The sequence below is a fragment of the Pipistrellus kuhlii genome, unplaced genomic scaffold (genome assembly GCF_014108245.1).
Source record: "Pipistrellus kuhlii isolate mPipKuh1 unplaced genomic scaffold, mPipKuh1.p scaffold_m20_p_9, whole genome shotgun sequence".
Classification (NCBI taxonomy): Eukaryota; Metazoa; Chordata; class Mammalia; order Chiroptera; family Vespertilionidae; genus Pipistrellus; species Pipistrellus kuhlii.
Genome location: NW_023425595.1, coordinates 12,643,163 through 12,667,340, shown reverse-complemented (window position 1 = coordinate 12,667,340; position 24,178 = coordinate 12,643,163). Strand labels below are relative to the sequence as shown.

The 24,178-nt window shown below is 36.9% G+C and overlaps 2 protein-coding genes and 1 long non-coding RNA gene across 3 annotated transcripts; 1 reads left to right on the top strand and 2 right to left on the bottom strand.

The window, feature by feature from the left end:
• The first annotated feature begins 2,323 nt into the window (after nucleotides 1-2,323).
• Nucleotides 2,324-2,647, top strand: LOC118713707. The gene is made up of 2 exons (XR_004986362.1): nucleotides 2,324-2,521; nucleotides 2,599-2,647. It is a non-coding gene; the product is annotated as an uncharacterized LOC118713707 (long non-coding RNA).
• Nucleotides 2,648-2,940: 293 nt separating this feature from the next.
• On the bottom strand, nucleotides 2,941-11,825 carry MS4A2 (membrane spanning 4-domains A2). Its single transcript, XM_036428600.2, has 7 exons — nucleotides 11,292-11,825; nucleotides 9,907-10,027; nucleotides 9,237-9,371; nucleotides 7,410-7,466; nucleotides 6,762-6,917; nucleotides 6,279-6,377; nucleotides 2,941-5,185 (listed from the first exon to the last, which is right to left on the bottom strand). The coding sequence occupies exons 1-7, from the start codon at nucleotides 11,351-11,353 to the stop codon at nucleotides 5,090-5,092; spliced, it is 726 nt and encodes a 241-aa protein (XP_036284493.1). The 5' UTR covers nucleotides 11,354-11,825; the 3' UTR covers nucleotides 2,941-5,089.
• Nucleotides 11,826-16,689: 4,864 nt separating this feature from the next.
• On the bottom strand, nucleotides 16,690-23,847 carry LOC118713147 (membrane-spanning 4-domains subfamily A member 3). Its single transcript, XM_036427528.1, is given in 6 exon segments — nucleotides 16,690-16,785; nucleotides 17,186-17,287; nucleotides 18,738-18,896; nucleotides 20,930-20,986; nucleotides 22,065-22,202; nucleotides 23,752-23,847. Coding segments are annotated over 6 exon segments (648 nt in total).
• Nucleotides 23,848-24,178: the final 331 nt, after the last annotated feature.

Genomic DNA, 24,178 nt, shown 5'->3' with positions numbered 1-24,178 from the left:
GAATAGGACCACAGTTGTTTAGTGATTATTCACCTTACTAACTATAGATAAGAGGTTTTCTTATAGACCCTGGGAAACTGGAAGATGTATTGCAAGAAGAAAAACATGGCTGTAAAAGATAAAGTAACCTTGAACAAGCCGGATGGGTCCATTACTCAGAAAAGAAATATATTTTAAAAGCAGACCAAAGACAGGAGATGCTTTGACTTGGTTGCTGTGCCTGGACCCAGATCCATCTGGGAGTTTGCCTCAGGAATACCAACGATTCTCCGGTTCCAGGAACAGGCTAAGCTGTTTTGAACATCATAGAAGATTAGCCACCTTGTTATCAGACTTTGAATTCCTAGAGGCCAGCCTGCAGATCCTACACTCCCCTTCCCGTGTTACACTCCCAGCTGCACGTAGTTATTTTCCCTCACCCTAGTATAGTCAGCCAGCTGGCAGAAGAAGAGGGAGCAGGATTTTTCCAGGGCATGAAGTCTGCTTCTCACTCCATATTGCCACCAATATGAAATAAAGAGTCATAGATAATTCAACCTTGTCTCTGCTTTTTGACTCAGTAGTGTCAGGCAACTTTGGACACATTTAGTGTCCAGTTTCACCATCAAAGCGGAGCAATCTTCAGAATGTCATGTAAACACACTGCTTGATCTCATCCAGACCAAAGTAAATTATGTGATCCAAGACCAAGAGGTGACTGTTGTCATCAGGGACATCTCCACAAGTACCTCCAGCAAGTGTTAAAGCATCATGGCCACTCTACTCTGTATGAGAGGCCATGATGCTTAGATTCTCTGGATGAGCCAGGTGCTCAAGCCAGATGACTTGGATTGTGGGAGAATATGCTGGAGGAATTGACAATATTGATAAGTTCCTAGAGAGCTTCCTGGAAGGTGTTCCTGATGAGAGCACCCAGGGGCAGCTCACTCTGCTCACTGCCACAGTGAAGCTGTTTCTCAAGAAACAGTCAGAAACACAGGAGGTGGTACACCAGGTCTTGAGTTTGGCAACACAGGATTCTAATAATCCTGATCTTCGAAATAGGGCCATATTTATTGGCACATTCTCTCAAAGGACCATGTCACAGCCAAAGAAGTAGTCTTGCCTGAGAAGCGACTAGTCTCTGAGGAGACAGATCTTACTGGGTTGACTCTGCTGGATGAGCTCATCTGCCATATTCATTCTTTGGCCTCTGTGTACCTCCCGATGCTTTTGTGAAAGTAATGGAATCCATTGCAAACATTTGCCAATACATCATGGGAGCAGCAGTGCAGGTAATTTTTGTAGGTAGAGCCATACTTCATAGAATGGAAATTATTTGGAAAATTTTACTTCTAAGATAATTTTCAGAAACAGTTCTTTAATAAAGAATAACAAATGCTATTGTCCCCAGTTGTCTTGCGAGGTGGTATATCAAAGAGCTCTGATTGCTGTTGCTACCCCAGACACAAACTTAGTAATTTTGATTCCCACAAGCACAGGACATGGAAACAGAAAGCTCAGGTGAGTTCTTTTGTCCCACACTGAGTTTATTAATAGATTGTCCCATTTGATAAAGCACTGATAAAAATGAATACTCTACAGACTGTTCTTGGTATTTTGTATTACTGAATTGATGTTTCAGTTCTATTATTCTTGATCAGTCCCTCACCCTCATATACAGTACATACACAGAGAAACAAGAAATCAAGTTAAATGATTCCAGTTTATTGTAGAAATACTGTTAATTGATACATCAAGGAGATCACAAGTACACAAATAATAAATGATAACACACTGCATTGTGGGGTAAGATGGTCATGAGGCAAGAAATCAAGGCTGTATGAATAGGTATGCAGTAGATAATCTTCACAGAGAAGGTGACCTTTACATTGAAATATTTAAAAGAAGGCGCCATGATCGTATAGTGGTTAGTACTCTGCGTTGTGAAATATTTAAAAGAAGGCAATGCAGTTGTATACTCATTGTGTACTTGAAGTGGGCATGTGATAAAAGACAGGAAGGGACAGGACAACTGTCAAAATGGTCTTGAGACAAAAAAAATATGTTGTGTACATAGAAAATATACAGTCAACAATGTGGTTAAAATATTAATCAAGTAAGAGAAAGAGCATTATAAAATCTTATACAAGTGTAACGAAAGACTGGATCCATTTCAATAGGTCCTGGTAGGCCAGGCTTAGTATTTTGATATGAATACATATGCCATAAGTGATGTGATGTGATCAATACCTATGAAGATACAGCTTAGCAAGCTACACAGTGAAAGGATATATTTTTATTCTGCTGTAAAATTTTGAGGGGGGAAAATTACTTTGGGAAAATGGAAATAGAAAACCTTAGGTCCTAAAATTAGTCATACCAAGTCAATTGCTCATTGTGTGGTTATGTGATCACTTTCACAGTCTGAGAAATTCACTTCTAATTGTCCCTTTTTAATTTTGGTATCCTAAACACATAAGATTTAATTATTTTATTAATGAACTGTGACCTCCACACTGATTTTTCAGTACCTCCATAGGTACTTAGTAAGTTTGATTCCCACAAGCACAGGACATGGAAACAGAAAGCTCTTTTGTTCCAAACTGAGTTTATTAGGACACTTCTACTTAGGCTAAAGATTTAAATTCCTCTTTCCTTCTCTTAATAATAAAAACATCAATGGCAACAACATTATTTTGCTAATTTTTCTTCACTACTCTGTATTCACAATCCACTCTATTATTTCTCACACCACATATATCCCAATTCCCTTTAAATGCCTCTGCAAATGTTTTATTCATTTCCTCATCATCATACCCAGTTCTGAATTTCTCTGAACCTTTGCCACTGGTAGTATTTTCTCTGCCCCCTCTCCCTTCCTTACCTGTAGTTGATTTATCTCTGCAGACTTTTCTCTTGCCAAACTTGCAGATATCATCTCTGATCAGTTATCATTTTCTTCTTTGTCTAATCACTCTCCATTTTGGGCTATCCACTATCTACTATTTCACAATGCACTTTTCTGAACAACTCTTATATTTTCCATCCTAAATTTTTTTTTCCTTCTACTTTCCCCCTGGTTATAGGCATATGAAGGTTAAGTTGGCTTTGCTTTTATTTCAAAATAATTCTCTTTGAGTGTTAATCTGCTTCACCAAATAATGAGCTCTGTTATAATGATAAGAATCTCTATCACCACATTTCCTTTGTACCATTGCTCTGTGGTGGGTGCTGTCAGACTTTCTCTAGTTGCATTTCTTTTGGCCCCCCAAAAAATGACCATCTAAAATGAATCTTAATCTAGGCCTAACTGGACTCCTTCCCATTAATACATAAATCACTTCTTGCCATTTCTTTCAACATTCCCAGGTGTTCTCCTTTGATCTTAGAATCAAACACTTAACGTATTACTTACCCAATTGCTTGTCTAAATTTATCCTTTTATTCAACTTGTTAATAAGACCGATTAGTATTTCTCTCCATGTATCTCTCTCCATGCCCACTTATTTCATTTTAGCTAAGATCTTCATTAATTTACTCATCTTTCATTTTGAATCCTTAGATATATCCTATTCTCTCATCAGATACTATTGTAACTTCATTAAACTCCCCACTGCCCACTGCAAATATTAGTGAGTATTTTGTCCATGAATGCACTGATAATTCAGACAATATACTGATCTTTAGGAGACTTTGAATCTTAGGGGAAAATATATTATGAATGTAAAATATTTGCATTTAGAAAGTTATATATAGTGTAAGTTGTGTGTGTGTGTGTGTGTGTGTGTGTGTGTGTGTGTGTTTGGTTTGAAAAAGTCATCATCTCGAGAGAGGAGCAATCTTGGCTGAAATTCTTAAAGAATGAGGTGGGACTTATGATAGGCATTAAAGAAGGGAGGAATTTAAGTAAGTACCGAAGAGAGGGCAGAACATTTCAAGCCAGGGTGCTGATGTGAAGTGGTCAAGCACAAACCACATTTAAAGAGAAAGTTGAAGTGGGATCAGAGAGTAAGGCTTTTGAAGTTACAATAAAATAGACTTAAGTTTTAAATCTTTGGAGATTATTAAGATTTGGAGATTGCTTAGAGGTATATATAAATTAGGTAATTTATATAATAATATATTTAGGACATTTTAAAGATAGAGCACATATGTGTATGTGTGTATTCTCACAATAGACATTTAGTGCTGGCAGATAAATTATGCCTAATCTTAATTTTACAGATAAGGAAATCCATATTGAGTAAATTATTTGCTGCAACTCGTTCAACTAGTAAGCAGTCAGCCTGGGATTCCAATATAGACTCCCTTCGTTTCATAAGCTCAATGATCTTTCTAATATATTGTAATATGCTTCTCCATATAATAAGCAGGAAGTATTCATTGTTAACCTGATATGAATCCACCAAAATACTTAACACATGATTTTAGAATTTCTATTCAAATTTCTGACTATCTTCCTAAGTCTATGCTTAATATCTACCAATTTGGTCTCCTTATTGCCTCCAAATTCACTTCAGAATCATTTCTTTCTCCTTATCTACTCTACCTCTGGCCTGGCCTTGTGGGATATTTTCCCTGCATCTACACCCATCCACTCCATTAATATACACTCAGCACCCACTACGGGTGAAATACTGGGATACACAATGTAAAAGAGTCAAGTGTGGAAAAGTTACAACACTTAATTAGTTCTTAGGATATGTTTACTGAATGGTGCTTATAATCTAGTGGGAGACATCTATCATGCCCATCACTTCTGTGAATTCTAAAAAAGTGTTAAAGTTTTACTCAACTCTCGACCAGCCTTCCTCTTGTTTTTCCTATTTGCACAGTTAAAGGCACACAGTAAATGTTTATTGCATGTTGATTTCCCAGAAGAGATGGGTGTGAAGAAAACAAGAAAAATATGAATCAATCATATTGACAAATTGGGCAAGAGGGATACTTAGATGTACAGAAACAGAATATTACCATGTGGAAAATAAATCACAATGTAAAATTGGTGGATCATAGAGAGATCTGAAATTTTGCCAGTATTCCCATAAACAAAGATCTTGGTTTTCTATATCCTTTGCTATGGATGAGAATGTTCTGAATGAGCTTCTTATGTGTCAGTGGGAGATGTCTCCACTCTGTCTTCCAATTCACTGTAAATTGGTGAATATATGTTTAATTCTTCATAGAGACGATCTTCTGGAATCTGGTAAGGAAAAAAGTATTCAGTATCAATCACCAAGAAGACTTGTTTAAGAGATGTTTATCATCTTTTTTGTCTTTCTGAATCTTATATTCTTTCCCACACACTCCCATTATATTCCCTCCATCTCCAACAAACTAAGCCAGATTGATGGGCCCAAAATAAATTATGTCAGTCAATGACAAGTTGGTGAGTGTGTCAGAACTTTGGTATATCTACTGTCTTAATTGTCTTTGGAGGAAAGTGATCAAAACAAGGCAGCCACTCTTGAATGCTTCAGGCAAGTGGACAGATGGGCAAGTGGAGATAGTATGTTTCATCTGGAAGATCTAAGTAAGTGTATATGCATCAAGTATTAGCAATTCTTTTTCTTACATCCAAGGTGCAATGGGTGAGTAAGACAAGAGGAAATGCAGGTGAGAGATGTAAATTAAGGAGGAAAAAACACTGAGGTTTCAGAGCAAATGGTAAGAGTAAAGCCAAAGAAAAAAGACAGAAGGGGAACAAATATAAGGGAGCTCTTCTGGGACAGAAAATAAACCCAGTTATGTGAGTGGTTCCATCACATGCTACCTGCTTATTCATTTCATGCCTAATACATTTCAAAGCATCTGCATTTCCTAAAACGATGAAGGTTCAATTTTCCTAACCCTCAGTCACAGAGCTATACTGATATTTATGCTACTTAGGAGTGGGAAATGTAATTTGAAACATGAGATTTGGAAACAAAAACATTGAAACTTGGAAAAATACTTTCTTTTTTTTCTTTCATATATATTTTTCTATTTCAGAAAGGGAGAGAGAGAGAGAGAGAGAGAGATCAATGATGAGAGAGAAGCATTAATTGGCTGCCTCCTGCACACTGCAGGCCCCACACTGAGGATCAAGCCTGCAACCAGGGCATATACCTAACTTGAAATCAAATCATGACCTCCTGATTTATAGGTCAATACTCAACCACTGAGCCATGTCAGCTAGGCCAAGAAATACTTTATTGGAAGAAATGTTTCAGGAAATTTAGGCCATATATGTTTTAGGGAATAAGCTCAAATTCTTTAGCCTGTCATGCAGGATTTAGTATCAAGTCTCTGCCTACCTGGTTTTCTTTGAGTAGTTCTCCAATTCTGTAGGCTATGAGTAACACAGCAGCCCCAAACCCCAGAATGGTAAGAAACAGGATCATCGCCACAAGTTCCTGTTGAACAATAACCAAAGACAGAATGGGCCACAAGTTAGGTGTCCCAAGGTACATTCCCTTATAGCAGCTCCTGTTTTCATCACACTCACATGATCAGTCCCTATAGAATTGTACACATACACACACACACACACACACACACACACACACACACACACACACACACACACACACACACGAAAACCAGGAGATGGTTACTTGAGGCAGTTGACTCCAACCTTATAGAACTGAGCTGGGGATGAGGGGAAGAGGTGATCAGCATCTCTGTGCACGAACCTACAGAATACCACATTATGTGACAGAGGTTGCAAAAAAGGTTTGTGTTTATGAAAAAAGGCAATGGGGGCTTCTTTACTTAGATTAGGATCAAGAAATACATACCGTGGAAAAAAAGGCCGCTATACAGAAGTCATCCTCATAAGCTTGCTGGCAAACATTGATATAAGTCAAACTGCCCTTTAGGTTGGTGACCAGGATAAAGATTCCTGTTCCTGCAGCTATGACGCTGACCAAATTTGCTCCCAGGCTTCCTTGCACCTGATAATAAAAACACTTAGACCTGTTCCTGCACCTGCCAGTGCGTCAACATTTCAGGGCTGGATGAATACAGTAAATTCTGCATGTATACAAAATAGAGATTAAAAGAGGAGCTCTTGAAAATGTATTTGTTTAATAAGGATTTATAACTTTCTTGCTAGGACCCCATTCAGGAAGACCCACATGGGCACACAGAGTCTCTCCTCAAATAGTCTCCTTAATTGTAAACAAATCATTTATATGATCATATGTCTATACTTACAAGGATGAGGGTGGTATCAGGATATTTTCTAAACAAGTGGCAACATTTTAAACACATTGTAGTTTAAAATGACACAACTGATATTTTAATGATTATAACCAAAACAAAATAAAGTGGGGGCGGGGGAGTCATATATCCACATTATCTCATACCATCAGAGATGATGGCATGTCTCCCTCAAGACTCCTAAAATTCAACTTTTCTTACCTTCTCAAGGAATTGCAACTCACCAGATATGCTGCATTTTTCTTTTCAGACATAATTGACAAAAATCCTGAAATAGCAAACTGTCCAAAGGAAGAGAGGAAACACAATGAGTCTACGCCCTTCTCTATGTCCCTTTCACTCCCTTCTCCAAATACAGGCTCAAGTTGTGGATATTCTACAAAGTTAACCTTTCAGGTTTGCCATGAGCTCACTTTTCTTATTCTTATTTCCTAAGGAGTGCTTCACAAAGTTAATGTACTCATGAATCAAGTGAGGGTCTTGTTAAAATGCAGATTGTTATTTAGTAGGTCCTGGAAGGGGCTTGAGGTTCTTCCTTTGTTCCAGCAGGCTGCCTGACTGATGCTAAGATTGACAGGTTATGGGTCACCTTTGGAGTAGCAAGGTCTAGCAATACCTGCTCCATGATTATGCCATAACTTTGTAACTATTTATTTGTGTGAGAACCTTTTATATTAGACTGTCATCGCATTTGAGCAAGAAATGTACTTGTGGCATATCTCTAGAGACTGGCATATATCATCTAGACACTTAGTAATTATGAGAATGTACATGATGAAAATATTAATGCATAAGTTCAAAACAATCTCAAATATTCATATTATTTGATGCATTGAGAGACACTAATAAGCTAAGTGTTTGGAATGAAAGGATAATAGAGAGAAGTTTCAAATAAAATATGGCCAAAGTTCAAGGAGAGTTCTGATCTAGTCCTAAGTCTTTAACTGAGTGCCAAACCAATGTGATTTTTTTTATTGATTAAGGAATTACATCTCTGTCATTATTCCCCCTATTTCTCCCCCCTCTCTGCTCATGCCCTTACCCCTCTTGTGTCCTCGTTCATTGGTTATGCTTATATGCATGCATACAAACAAATCCTTTGGTTGATCTCTCTCCTTCCCCCGCTCTGCCCCCAATGTGATGTTTTAAAGACTTAAAATATATCCTGTGAATGAGGTGTAGATACAAAAAAATGACATGAATTAATTGAAAATAATTAATGCTGAGTGGAGGAAGCCAAACAGTAAAGAGAACATGCTGTATGATATTCCATTTATATAAAACTCTAGAAAATGCAAACTAATCTATAGTGACAGAAAACAGATGAATGAGTGAATGAGTGCTTGAGGACGGGAAGACAGAAAATATAAGAAAGGAGGGACTACTAAGGAACACAAGGAAACTTTTGGAGGTAATGGATATGTTCATTATATTGATGTGATAATGTTTTCATATGTATGTGTGCACGTGTGAAAATTATCAAGTATACACCTTATATATGTGCAATTTATTATATGTCAATTATAACTCAATAAAGCTAGGTATGTTTGTAATCTCATTCAGTCATCTAGTTTCTAAATAGTAAAATGGTTAAAAGAGATTCAATGAGAAAGCACCTGAAGATTTTTCTAGGGCATGAGAGAAGTTCATCATATGCCTTTGACCTTGTGCTCCTCACCTAAGCAGTCTCTTTTCCTTTCCTTTTTTAAAATAACTTTACTGATGAGAGTGTTAGGGACATTTCTCTGGAATTGGATTCCAAACATTTAGGTTCTATTTTTATTGGCTAAATTTCCCTTGAACAATTCATTTAACTTTTATTAATCTCAGGTTTCTCGTGTAATAAAAGTGTGTTAAACCTGAAATGTTTAACCCATGGAGTTTTATAAACTGCAAATATATTTTTTAAAATATAGATACAAATACATAATTTAAATATATTATTATCTATAATCTGAATACTAGAAATAAACAAGTAGGTAGATCTAATCTGGATAAGAGAAAAGCTATGTGCAGTGTTATTTCAGAGAAAATTATAAGAATATACTCACAATTACTGCTCCCCACAATGGGTAGCCTATTTTAAATGATGAAAAAAACTCTTTCTCAAATTCTGAAATCTTGAACACGAAGTAGACAATTGTTCCAAAATAAAGACATATGAAACCAATCAGAATTTGTGTTACCTGTAGAAAAACACATAACTCTTATGGAATAAGAAGATATTTCCCAAAGAGTGTATCAATTTCCTTACCATTAAGGCCAACTGTGGGAAATTGATTGGGTGTCTTAGGCAGTCCTGAGAAAGAATCCACATGTGCTATCTTCCGGGATCCTCTGACCACTCTAAGAATTGTTACAAGCATGACCTAATGCAGGAATGGCCAATATGATTCTCATCACATTTACTTAGCTAGACATGTTGGACATCAATAACTGTCCTTTCTATCTAAGAGAAGATAAAGATTATAAATTCTTCAGAGCAAGATATTACATTAGCCACCAGCAATTGTCCAGAGTTGGCAAATCCTATTTGCCATTCTCATTCTAATATTCATGAGGAAATGCTTCTTTCTACTCAACAGGATCCAGTTGGTGTCAACTCAACTACTGGATTCTTTATTCCTCACGAATCCTACTGGGAAAACTGTTGATGCAACCTAATGTTCTTTTCTAGAACCAGTCCTTATTTTAATTGAGGTTGGAAAAAAGCTCACTTACGCCTAGGAATTCCAGCTCCCTCTTCAAAAATGTCAGCCATGTCTGGCGTGGTGGTGGGGCAGCCTTCTCTGGTAGGGTGCTATCACGAAAAGGTGCTTCTGAAAGTTCAATTTCAGGCACACTGTGAAGTTTAAACAGAAATTTAGTAATGGGAAGATTTTCTATCTTTCTATGTTCAGTTTTGAACTCACAAAAATGAGAGTTTTCATTGCTTACTTTTTCAAAACAGTCTTGCAATTAAAATTTTTATTGCAATGAATAAAAAACTGAGGTTCAAAGGGTCCAAGTAACTGATCAAAATCAATATCTAATCAGTGATTAGAGAAGACAAAGTGAAATGAAAACTGTGCCAAGTCTTTTTATTAATCCAAGAATTAAACCAAGTTCTTTCCCATTAATCTGTGCTGACGAGTGAAAATAAAAGTGATCAAACATGTTTACTTATACATATTTCAGTCCTTTTAATGTGGAAGTGTGTGTGACTATATTTTGTCACTGGCACACCCAATTTCATGTGTGCAAAGAAATGGCTTTGAAAGGTTAGTTGAATTTCTAATCCTGTTTTCATCCTAAGAGGAGGTTAACTGGAATTACTGTCTCTTTTAAAGATTTGGAATATGCCTAACATTTCACAATCGAACATTAATTCTCAAAGTTCTGTTTTCAGCCTCTCCCGAAACTGTTTAAAGTTTTAACATGTGTTCATGTTTGCTATTCAAAGGAAACCTAAATTATCCACCTCTAGTGGCCTTCACTCCAAGAACATTTCCCCTCTAAACAGTGAGACAGAATCCCACAGCTTACTGTTAACAAAGACTACCCAGAAAGAAGCCCAGGGTCATTTCGTTTTTAAAAGTATCTGTCCTTTAGCACACATCAGACACAGAGGCTAGAAATCTATATTGATAGAACAAACTCCCCTACCTCATTCCTAGAATGTGAACCTCTATTGTTAGAAAACTTTTATTCCCAGTTCACAAGCTGAGTAAAGACCTTCCTTCCATCAACCAGAGAGAACTACTGGTAAGGTATAGCAATACATTAATTAAACCAGATAGGTCCAAAACTGAGTCTATCAGTTGACATCTGCCCACCATTGTGACTATTTCTGTCTGGATCACTAAATAATTGAGCATATAAAAAACTAACAATGAAATTGTATACATATATGGACACAGACAATGGGGTGGTGAGGACCTGGGGAGGAGGATGGGAGGACAGGAACAGGCTAGAAGAGGTTAATGAGGGAGGGGAAGAAGGGAAGGAGGAACTATTTAATGCTTTCAACAATAAAAATTAAGAGAAAAAACAGAAATAGTTCAGAAGGTAGGTAACCTAGATTTACTTAACAGAAAGTAAAAAAAATAATAATAACCTGTGCCTACCTGGAGGAATCTTGTGGATTTGGGAGAGCAAGATCTGCTCTGCTTCTATTTTCCGAGTCCATTTTTTTAAATTATTATTAATTGAGCTATCCAGTGATGAAGAATATTGTTAATGACAGACAAGCCTTGGTGGGCTTCCTCTCAGGGTGTGCTCCGGGTGGACAGTTAAAAGGGATTGGCTCGTTACATTGATGATTATCTTTCTAGTGAAGACATTTGTCAGGCAGATAAATTTACTGGCTGATTAAGATTAACAGGGTTTCTCTTGCTATTTTGAAAAGAAAAATTGAGTTGTCTACTGAGACTGCTGTAAAATAACTCTTCCTGCGACCAGCAGGATTCACAGACCCTAAAAACTAAACAGTTTAATGCTGATTGAGAAGGTGAGAAAAAAAACTACAGAACAGAGAGAGCTGTCCCTCTCTACTTGTGTCCCAGTTCAGCCATTTCTATGGCGGAAGCTTGTCCATGGTACCTTTGAAAAGCCTATCATCCCTGTTCAAATCATACTTAGATTCACGAATAGGAGTATGTCTTAGCCTCTGAATCTCTGGATTCATCTCCGACTTCAATATTTATTGTATTTCTCTCTCTTTCTCTCTTTTGGACACAATGTATCTAGCTTTGCCACAGATGGTCTCAGAAAATAAACAGGCAGAGTTCGAACTGCTGTGCACCATTCCTGACAGACTGTGAAAGCTAAGACGATTTCACGCTAAAGACTCCATTGTCCTCTAAAGTACTAAATTAATGGTCTGCTGCTTTGATTTTTTGTGATGACCAGGATGGGATAGCAGAGACACTGAGGGGCATGGACTTGATGGCAAATCCTATGAGTAGGTCTCAGCAGCATTGGACTGAGCAGTATGTCACAATTAGGGTTAGAGCTACCAGTAAACAAATGTGTTTGTTCTAATTTCATAACTAGCTATACCATAACAAACCAAATATACAGGTGAGATTCACAGACTTAGGACACTTTCATTTCAGTTTAATTATAGACATAACCTTGAATGCCTCATCAGTAAACTGTAAGATATTACAAATTGTACCTCTAATCATCTGGATTGTTTCTCTGAGGTATGATAAAATCTACATTATCCAGGAAACTAAGCTAATTATATGAACAGAGGACACTAGAAGATATATGTATTAGCATGCCTTTCATAACAAAATTTATTAACTCATGTGCCATCTTCCTACTGTGTCTTCAGGAATTGGTGGCCTTGAGCAATGTGTTATTATAATCCTATATTGTAAAAGGGGGGAGATGAGGACATATGTAATAACTTAATCAATAAAGAAATTTCAAAAAGAAATAGGTAATATGCAAATTGACCATCACAAGATGCCAGCATCCACGCCTGCCGCTAGAGTCCCCTCAGCCCCGCCGGGGGGCCTTGGGTTCTCCTGCACCCCTCCCCTGACTGAGGCCTAGGCAAGCAGGGCTAACTGAGGTGCAGGCAAGACTGGGATGGCAGCTGCCCAGCCACTCAGGGCCGGCCCAAGGTGCAGGTAACCAAGGCTGGCCGAGGCTTATGCTACCAGCAGTGGTAGAAGCAGAGGTGTGATGAGGGCATCACTTTCCCTTGATTGCTAGATCACCTACTGCCCCTGAGGGCTCCCAGACTGTAAAAAAGGGACAGGCTGGGCTGAGGGACTCCCCCCCCTCCCAGGGTCACATGCACCAGGCCTCTAGTTAAGAAATAAACATCATTCAATTATACACTCATCTAAAAAGGACTTATTAAAGCATGTCAACTACTGCTGGTATCACTGAGCATGCAGAGATGAGTACCGTGGTCCCTGTTGCTTGTCCAGCTCACAGCAGAGTAGAACGGACAAATATGATATTAACAATATAATACATCAGAGGCTGCTAATCATAGCCTCAAGAGATTCCTTTCCTCTCCCTCAGTGAAATTAAACCACCTCTGCTGGAAAAGACCTGAAGAAATGCCTGTCTACGGTATTTTCTGGGAATATATAATAGTTCATTATGTGTGCAGCAAATAATCAGAAATTAGACTTGAGATTTAGACAGGAAACAGACAGAGGATGGTCTTCAGTGTCTGGACATGATGCAATTTTGTAAGAAATTTCAATAGAACCTTGAAAAATGCAAACCTCCAAATTACTTCATATACCAATTCCCACCAGCATCTTCTTCCTACACTTTCTGAGATGTGTATAATCTTCTGCACCCACACTATGGGTCCTTTTGTCCATGCTCCATCATCTTTCCCAATAGTGAACATTGGAACATAAGATAAAATCATTTTTGTTTTTTGGTCAGGGCAAATTTATCAAGATGAATTTTGATCACATGGCTGCCTGAAAGGAAGAGATAATTGAGCTAACATTTCTTCCCCACCACATAATTTCCTCCTTCTGACAACGCATTAGCACATGCTTTTTATCTGCTCTCCATCTGGTTTCCTCTTTGACAAGCAATGGTTCTTTTCTCACTTACACACTAGATTTATTTCCCTAAACTCAAAAGAAATTTGCTTTCAGATTACATCTGAAGAATTGTTTTCTCAAGCTGAATGTTCAAATTATTTAAAATAAATATGCATGAATTACATGTTACACATTGAAAGTGTGTCAAGAATGGGTTCCATAAATATTGTTAAGATGCCAAAGTTAAGAGAGAGGCTGAGACTGATATCAACCTCCTAATGTTCCACAGAATTGACAAAATATTGTTCACAGAACAAGAGAAGTAGTCTTAAAAGGCTAGCACTGAGTCCAAACTTGAAGAGAATACCTTTGTCTCTTCATTTATATGACCTCAGAAATGCAAAGAGAAAGATTTATGCAAACTACCCAGGTATTTAATATCATTCTGTTATGTGCCAAACTCCTAACACAACACATGGCACATAGTAGGCATTCCCTGTATCAGTCGTTCTCAACTTCCTAATGCCGTGACCCTTTAATAGAGTTCCTCATGTTGTGGTGACCCCCAACCATAAAACTATTTTCGTTGATACTTCATAACTGTTATGAATCATAATATAAATATCTGTGTTTTCTGATGGTCTTAGGCGACCCCTGTGATAGGGGTCATGACCCACAGGTTGAGAACCACTGTCAGGGGTTGCCTAAGACCATCAGAAAACACATATATTTATATTATGATTCATAACAGTAGCAAAATTACAGTTATAAAGTACCAATTTTATAATTTTATGGTTGGGGGTCACCACAACATGAGGAACTGTATTAAAGGGTCATGGCATTAGGAAGGTGGAGAACCACTGCCATAAATGATTGTTGAGTGTATAAAAAACAAATTTTATGTATACTGAGTGTCCAGATTATTAGGACTACTTACCCAATCAGTACTTCATTGGACCACCTTTTGCCTTCAATACTGCAGTGATTCTTCTTGGCATTAACTCCACAAGATGTTGAAAACTAATGTGAGGAATCTGACACCATGTTTGATGAATAGCACTATCCAGTTCTGTGAGAATTGATGGTTGTGGAACCAGCTGCCTGATGGCTCTTTTAACTTCATCCCACAAATGCTCAATTGGATTGAGTTCTGGTGATTGTAGGGGCTGCCTAAGCAAGGTAAAGTCTCGCTCATATTATTGAAATCACTCCTGCACAATACGAGCAGCATGGCCTGGTGCATTGTCTTGTTGGAAGAAGCCATCTCCATTGGGATACACCATCAACATGATAGGATGAATTTGATTAGTAATGATACTTAGATATGTTGTGCTATTCAGACATTGTTCCATATGAATTAAAAGGTCCAAATCATACCAGGAAAACATGCCCCAAACCATAACACTGCCCCACCGACTTGAAGGGTTGTACTCATGCATGCAGGTGCATGCTTTCATGCTGTTTCTGTGAAATTCTCACTCTGCCATCTGCATGATGCAACTGAAAATGTAATTCATCGAACCACATGACTTTTTTCCAATGCTCGACTATCCAATCCTTGTGTTCCTATATGAATTGGAGACGTTTTATCTTGGTAACTGCAGACAGCAAAGGTGTTCGAACAGGCCTTTGGCTTCCATATCCCATACGATGCAGTGTACAGCTAATTTGCCTACAAAGGTCAGGTGGTCATAATAATTTGGTCATCATATATATATATGATGAAGAAGAGATGTAAGAATTAGTAGAGAGCATAGAAAGATCTTTGTACATATATTCTGAAGAAGAGATGTAAGAATTAATAGAGAGTGTAGAAATATCTTTGTACATATTATAAACAAGGAGATAAAAGTAACTCATGGGTATGAACTTATATTGTGGATGAGTCAGTTCAGTATCAGGACAATTAATTTATTGGTCATATATATAAATACTTCAGCAGTAGATTTATAAACCAGGATCCAGATATATCAGGAGCTTTAACATCAGAGAGTATTGGGGAGCCACAGTGGAAGTGTGAGGCTTTGTGCCATCTTCCCTGCATACCTGACCAAGGTCCCAGAGCAACAAGATGAACAACAACAGCAAGACCATTGTCAAGGAGATGTGGTGCTATTTCCTATTAGCTTTACTTTTATTTCACCGTCATAAAAACCATTGAAATAGTATTCGCAACTATTATACTTACTTTACAGATGAGGAAAAATAGGTCAGAGAGGTTAAGTACTATGCTCAAATTAACACAGTATCAGAATTTGAACCCAGATCCATGTGAGTTTAAAGCCTTAATTCTTTATTTCTCTGATTTGCAGTTTCTCACCATGCTTTGAAGAATAAATATTGACCTTGCTCTCAAAGTCCCCAATCTAAATCATGATTTCTGTGTCAGGGCATGTGGGAATGCATCTCAGCCACTGATAGAAATAAAATCTTGAGGCTTAACCCTCTCACCTTAAATTCAGTCAAATTTGTCTTCAAGATGATGATGTGATTTTTTTTTTCTCAATTGACAGTTTTTTCAATGTTGATGTCAGCTAAAGTCTAGAAGTATTTTTCTGGAATAAAAAAACACACATCTGATTTATTTTTCTTCTCATTGGGTAAAAGGAAGTTGGACTTGAGAGAGAATACATGAGATGGAGATTATTCTCCCTGTTCTCTTTAAACCTTATAAAGCAATGTCATAGGTGGGGACAACTTTGAAGTGGTGATCATAAAAGTTACAAAGCCAAGTTTGCCTAAAGAGGCATATTTGTCACTCTGTATCAAGACATATGAATGGCATTTATAGTTAAGACAGAAAAGATTGAGTCAAATATCCAAGTTTCTCATGGTTGGATTTCATAGGCTCATGTTCTCTTGTCTCTTGGATGGAACTCTAATTCATGGAGATGTGAGGTTGAATTTCCTTGTGCTCAGATTTACTTTAATAAGGATGTGCTCATAATTCCACAGAATTGAAAGGTAAGGAAATTGCCTGAAAAATAAAACATCATCAATCTCCAGGAATAGGATCATCACCTGTCTCCCTTTCCTTCCAATTATCATCATGATCATCACTGATAAAATTCGTCCACTGATTATTACTCTGCTAAATTATTATATGCACAGTCCTTTCAACAAACATCAGAAATGAATGAAAATGTTTTAATTTTTTCAGTTAAAATACCAAAAATCTAAAAGGAATTGGTGATTTTTCCTTGGTTTACAGCTAAAAAGTGATGCTATAAAAATAATAATTTAATTCTATCTGAACAAAAAAAATGTGTGTGCTTAGATATGAAATACACTGTTTCCTCTTGCATTTTTACATTGGAATTTTTTCTAGTTTTCATTCTATCTCTAATATTCATACCATCAGTAACTCCAGGAACCCCACAAATCACCACTGCATAGAAGTTTCTTTTCAACTTCAAGAGTCAGAAATGACCTCGAGCCCTAGAGGGAGGATGGCAGACTATGGTAATTATTAATCATTTAAACAAACCTACCTCTCTTGAACTACATCCGTTTGCTTTGCACCACATGGCTGAGACAGAGATGGTTATGCTTAATTCCAACAAGGTAGGGATCAGCATTAGAGACACAAGGCCCTAGAGAATTTGATGCATCATATCAAATGCAGTAGAAACATTCAGAGGGAAAAAATGTCAACAGGAACCCAAACTATAACACCTCCCCTCCCATAAAATAGAACAAAGCAAACCATAAATTAGGTTTAACACATAACCACACATCAGCACTCTATACGAGACACAATATCAATCTGAAAAAGTGGAAATATTTTTCCTGGAAAGAGAAAGACGCTGTATTTCTGCATCAAGGCATGTGAAGTAGTCATTGGGGAGAAGAGGCTATAGAGGCAAAATTCTGACCCCGTAACTAACATCTCCCCTTTGGAATAGCAGTAAACTAAGGAGGCCAGAAAGCAATTTTTAAAAATGGACTAAAGTAGCCCCTCCACCATTTCATGGAGGTATAGGCATTTACACTATTTCTAAAAACTAAAATAAAAGGAAAAAACATTAAACAAAAAATTAACTAGATTAGTGATCCTTTTCTTTAACTGAGGCACCTGAAAGAAGCAAATACACTGTTCCTCTTGAGGAAAAATACCATAAAATTCATAGAAATTAGATCCATATAAATATAAATTTATATCATGAACAATATAATGAAGAAAATGAGGACACAAACTTTCATGGATAGCATCAGCAAACCAGAGGATTAGAAATGAGTCTGCAAATAATAGTTCATAAATCATCATGGGGAAAATGGACAAGTTAAAGGAATATATTAATTTCTAAGTTGACCTCAGAAAAGGGAGAGTACCTAAACATAAACAACAAATTATAATTTGGAAAGGTTATTAAAGTCCTTTTCCATTGAAAATATCACACTCAAATAAATTCAAAAGTGAAGGCATCCAACACTTCAATGAATCATTATTTGAAAATCTCAGACCACAGAGGAACTTATAAATCTTCCAAGTTAGTTTTAGGAAGTAAGATGTGAAATATCATTTTTTTAATTTAATCTCTTCGGGGATTTTAATAATAGTAATAGCAATGTTAATAAAAATATAATTCAATGTGTTAACACTATTTTAATTGCTTATCACATATTAACTTATTTGATCCTTGCACCAACCCTTGTGAGATTGGTACTATTACTACCTTCATTTCAAAAATGAGAAAACTGTACAGAATGGTAGTTGCCAGAAGGAAGGGGAGTCCTAATATGAGGTGACAGGAGAATATTTTACTTGGGGTGGTAGGTACATGGTGCAATATACAGATCTTATAACAGATATCCACACATAAAACCTATACGTTCATGCTGATTAATGTCACCCCAATTAATTAATAAATAAAATTTCAAAAAACAAAGATGAGAAAACTAAAACAGAGAGGTTATCAAATTTGTCCTTCATCACAGAGCCAATACATGGCAGAGCAAAGATTCAAATCAAGGCAGGGTATTAGCGTACATTTTAGATTGCTTGAAATATTTTATAATTAAATATAAATTTTTAAAACGTATGTTTGATTAGGCTCCCAGATAAATGCACAAATCTGGTGACAGTGTAGACTGACAATTCTTGAACAAAAGGCTGTTAAATGCTAAATTTATTGAGAGAAAAGTAAACCCTAATAGTGCGATTGTAGCACTGGCGATATTTAACCCAAAACTGTTTTGCATCTAAAAAGCAGTAAGAATTTTCAGTTAACATAAGTAGCACATAGTTCATTCTTTTGTCTACAATTCATATAAATAAATATCAATTGAACATTGTTTACACAACCAACAATATCACAGATGCTGGGAAAACATCAGTGAACAAAGATCCCCACCCTCATGGGGCTTACATTCTAGCAGCAGTAACAATAATAACAACAAAAGAAATTAATAGATAAATTATATAGTATTTTTCAAAGTAATTAAGTGCTGTGGGATAACAAAGTGGAGTAAGGAGGATGTGGAACCCAGAGAGAGGAGTGGAGGTTTGTGATATTAAAGAGGATGCCACATGGGGAGAGGCATTAAAGAACTGAGGGAGTCAGCCTTGAGCATATTTGGAGACTGTTCTTGCAGTCAAAGAAATACTTGGTTTTAAAACCCTGAGGCCACCGTGTTCCAGGTGTGTTCCAGGAAAGCAAGGTGAGCAAAGGGGGTGGAAGAGATTGAACAACATAAACAATATCAAGAAATGAAGGTGGAGAGTGAACAGACAGCAGATCATATACGATCCTATAGATCTTGGATAAGACTTTGGTTCTTACTCTGAGAAAAATATAGAGCCTTTAAGGAATTTTGAGTAAAGGGAAAACAATTAGATTTATATTTTAAAGGGAACATCAATGTCTTTAGTGAGACTAGTTTAGATAGGGCCAAAGAAAGAAGAACGGAGACTGATTACGAGAAACAGTGGTAGAATGGATGAAGTGTTATCAGTAGAAAGATGAGCAAAGGTCAAATATAGCTTGATATAGCTTAAATGCAGAGCCAACAGGATTTTCTGAAAACTAGATTCAAAGTTGTTAAAGGGAGAAGAACTAAGGATAATTCTAGAAATCTGGAAGAATGAACTTCCCATGTGCTGACATGAAGAAGACAGTGGATAAGGTTTTTGAAGAAAAATAGGAGTTGGCTTTAGAATTCTAAGTGAAAGCAATCAGATATAGCTGTCTGATGCACAGGAGAGAGATTTAGGCTGAAAGTATTTATTTCAGGATTCTAGGCATAAAGATGTCATTCCAAGCCATGGGAATGAATAAGATTGTCAAAGGAGTGAGCAGAGAAGGAAACAAAGAATTGGTCTCAAGAGCACCCCAACATTAAAAGGTCAGAAAGAAGAAAAGGCATTAGGAAAGAAAATCAAAAGGAAGAGACTAAAAAGACAGGAGGAAAACCAGCCAACCAAGGTGTCCTGGAAGCAAAGTGAAGATATTACTAGAAGGAATGAGCAACCAGCTGCAAGCTCAGTGCTGCTCATGGAGGAAGTTAGATGATGAGTGAGAATTGACCTCGCTGCTACCATTGTAGAAGTCTTTAGTAATCTTACAGAGAGCGGTTACAGAGGTGAAGAAGAGAAGAAAATAAAGTCTATTGGAGTAGGTTTAGTTGAAACTAGGTAGATAGAAATCAGAGACAGAGTACAGATAATTCCTTTATGGGGTTTAGCTACAAAAGAGAAAGCAAAATGTGCCTATAGCTAACAGGAGAAAAGAAGGGCAAGATATGTGTGTGTTTTTTCTTTTGAGAGAAGTAACTGGATGCTTATAGAACATTAAGGAAAAATAGCCATCTACAAAAGAGGAAGAGTGAATGGATCAGGAAAGTAGTGTAATTGGATAGATAATGTAGTGAGAAAACATAATGGACAGAGTCATTGTTTAATAAGGATCAAATTTTTGGCTTTCACTTGTGGAATTAGTTATGGGAGAATGTGTACTCAAAATAATTATATTGCTTAAACTTAACACAAAAATCAAGAAGCTTTTTTCTATGCTTTGGATTAATCAGATATTCATCATAACCATCTCAGTGATTATATTCACAATCTATATGATTTTCTGATGCTTTACCATTTGGATGCCTTAAGAAAAGGAATTTTCTTCTGCATTAAAGAGACGTGGCATCTCAGTTGGAGTTTCAAACTCTACTCTTTTATTATTAATAGATAACATTTCTATTCTTATGATCATAGAAAAAGAGGAAGAACTGCCACTTACCAACTTTCTCGTGGGTTTTCTGCTAGCTGCAACAGATATAGATCCTGAAATAATAAACTGTTTGAAAAGAGGAAATGAAGCAGATAAGAAAATAGAAGTTGCCATGATTTTTTTCTTGGTCTTCCCATAGTATACCTAGCAATAGTAACATAAACCTTCTATTTTAAATTCACATCCTAGAACATTATACTTGATGTTATCATAAATACAATTTTAAATTAGTTTAAATTTTGAGTAAAGTTACATTTTCATTTAATTTTATCTGATTTTGTATAGGTTTATGTGGGTGTGCATACTTTAAAAACATAATTAATATATACTTAATGTAATATATATATCTTTACGCTTATATGTATAGTAAATATAAATCATATTTATTTATATACACATGTGTTCTATAAAATAAAAGCTCAATATGCTTAGTGTTGGGTTGACTGGTAGGTCATTCAACCAATCAATGCATAATATGCTAATGATATGCTAAGGCCAGTCACTATGACATGCACTGACAACCAGAGGGCAGACAGTCAACTGGTCAACCAATCGTTATGATATACACTGACCACCATGGGGTAGAAACTCCAACCAGTAAATTAACTTGCTATTGGGGTCCAGCCAATCGGGATTGAGCAAGATGGGTCAGATATGCCCTGGAGCCCTCCTGCAGTCCCTTCCCTAGCTGCCAACTTCTGGCATCCCTCCCTGGCCCTGATCATTCACCGGTGGGATACCTTAGCTGGGCCTGTGACTTCTCACAATCTGGGACCCCTAGGGGGATGTCAGAGAGCCAGTTTTGGCCCAATCCTGCAGGCCAGGCAGATGGACCCCACTGATTCACAAATTTGTGTGCTGGGCCTACAGTATATAATATCAGCCTGACATTTTTATCTAAGCTTCAGAAAATATTGGACTAGATATTCTCATTTTCTCATTTAATTTCATACCAGTCAATGTGATTTCTTTTCATCAGAAAGTAGGGTGCTTTGTTTTTAAAACAAGTTTTTGTCAAGAATTAAAAATCAAACCCACATAATGTAACCTTCAAATCAGCTAAGAATGATACTTTAATAATCAAACACATTTCTAGCAGTGGTATCTTAAAAATCACTTATGGTTAAGGTATTTGAATACTCACAAATACAGCGCCCCATAGTGGGTAGCCTGTGTAAAAGGTAAAAAAAGAGAAGTGCCTGAAGAGATTGGATAAATTTTGTAAAGAACCCAGAAAAATACCCAGAGCCAGGATTATCACTCTATTCAGGATTTGGATGGCCTGTAAGAAGAATCATAAAGGTCATATATTAGTGTACCCTGAGAAGAGAACATTTACATTTTCCTCAGAAAGGAGACATCAGTGCTTGAAATGGTTAGAGTTACGCCTAAATTAATTGGGCAAGAGCTTACCCTGGGAGGTTTTTGTTCCTGAAAGAAAGAAAAAAGGCTTGACTTAGCTTTGAGATCAGGAGGGGTGAGGAATGAAGCTGAAGAAACAATGAACTATCAGATCAAGAAGGACCAATGCTCTGTTCATTGCATACATTATCACATATTAGATATTTTATCTAAAATGTACACCTATTTCCCAACAGATACTAAAGTTTAAGCATGGTCTTTACAAGGTAATAAATGAATGAATGTTTGGTCTCCATGACTTATGATGACAGAAAAATTTGCAGGGTTTGGAATGCACTATACAGAGAAATTCCAGAGAAGTTCTAGAGAGAGGAAAATTATTCTAACCACATAACTTAACTTGATTTTGTCAACATAAGAAATATTCAGACCTGTGAAGAATCTCTGTGAGTTTATTTGATCCAAGCTGTCGACAGTTGCCAGGAAGCAAAATCTCAATGGATTGAGATAATGCTCCAGAGAAAGGCAGTTTTGCACCTTATTTTATACATTACAGTCAGAAAAGCAGACACAAGTGGTTTACAATGAAATACATTGGTGATAGATTAGGGAGTTGGAGAAAGCAAAGTGGAGAAACCTCTGGGATTGGATGAAAAATGAGATGTTAGAAACGTATTTTTACATAAATGGCTTCAGCATAGTTAACAGCATAGTTAACAGTCAATGATTAACAATGATTAACAATGAGGGAATTTGTGGTCTCTGCTTCAAGAGGCCAAGAAAAAGGGAAAATACTTTGACATTACAATGATATATTATCAGAGATGCAAAAAGAAAATAGAAAGGCTCAGTTAAGATAAAGATTGACCTTTGTCAGGAAAGATGCTGGCCTAGGACATGTCTACCCACCATAAACTGCTTTTATTTAAAAAGTTTTAATTTCAGACCATCCTTTGTGGTTATTGTTGATATTTTTTTTCATTGATTTTCAGGAAGAGTGAAAGAGAGGGAAAGACAGAACATCAATGTGAGAAAAACACATTGATTGGTTGCCTCTTGCATGAGCCCTGATCAGGGCCTGGCCGAGAAAGGAGCCTGCAACCAAAGTACGTGCCCTTGACTGAAATAAAACCCAGGACATTTTGGTCTACAGGAGCCAAACCAGCTAGGGCCTTTGTGGTTACTTTCAGTATCTGCATTTGCAAGGCCACCACACAGGCCTCCTCTGAGCTTGTCAGGTTTAGTATGTGGCTCCTTTTCATCCACAACTTTTAAAAATAACTATGAATATCAGGGAGAATTTTCAGCCTTCAAGTAAAATTAACTATGCTCTCTAATATGGTCCATTTGGCTTTTTCTTACTGGACAAAGTACTTACTTATTTGTTCCTAAGAACCAATCAGTTAGGTTCACTCATTTAGCTTTCAGTATGTTTTAAATGTTCTTATGTTAACTGGTTTCATTCTTACAACATCTATATGAAAAGATGATATTGTTATGATCTTTGCCATCTTCAGGTGAGGAAGCTGAGCATCAAAGTTGTAAAGTAATTTGCCCAAGGCCATGAAGCCAGCAATTTGAGGAGGTAGAGAGCAGATCCTAGCTGTCTCTAGAGTATTATTACTTTATACTGTCCCCTGGATTTATGCAGAAGCTCATGGACCAAATTGCTTACCTCAAGTGTATCTAGACTGCCTTTATTGCCAGAGCTAGCAGCCAAATTTGGGTGCAACCACTTGGATTTAATATATCTAAGGGGTATGTGCCTGCATGTATGGCATCCATGCCCACATTTTCCAAATAACTAACCATATAACTATATCTAACATTTTTTACCATGGCATAACAGGGGAAACCATCTTAGAGCTCAACTTTCCATGTCTACATAGCAGTCAA

What these genes read in the sequence shown, in the direction of transcription:
- MS4A2 (XM_036428600.2), bottom strand. Translation starts at nt 11,353, where the DNA reads ATGGACTCGGAAAATAGAAGCAGAGCAGATCTTGCTCTCCCAAATCCA. An exon ending in TAGCGGCCTTTTTTTCCACG is followed by an intron (nt 6,378 to 6,761) that starts GTATGTATTTCT and finishes ATTGTTCAACAG; the next exon opens with GAACTTGTGGCGATGATCCT. An exon ending in AACTACTCAAAGAAAACCAG is followed by an intron (nt 5,186 to 6,278) that starts GTAGGCAGAGAC and finishes TTTCCTTACCAG; the next exon opens with ATTCCAGAAGATCGTCTCTA.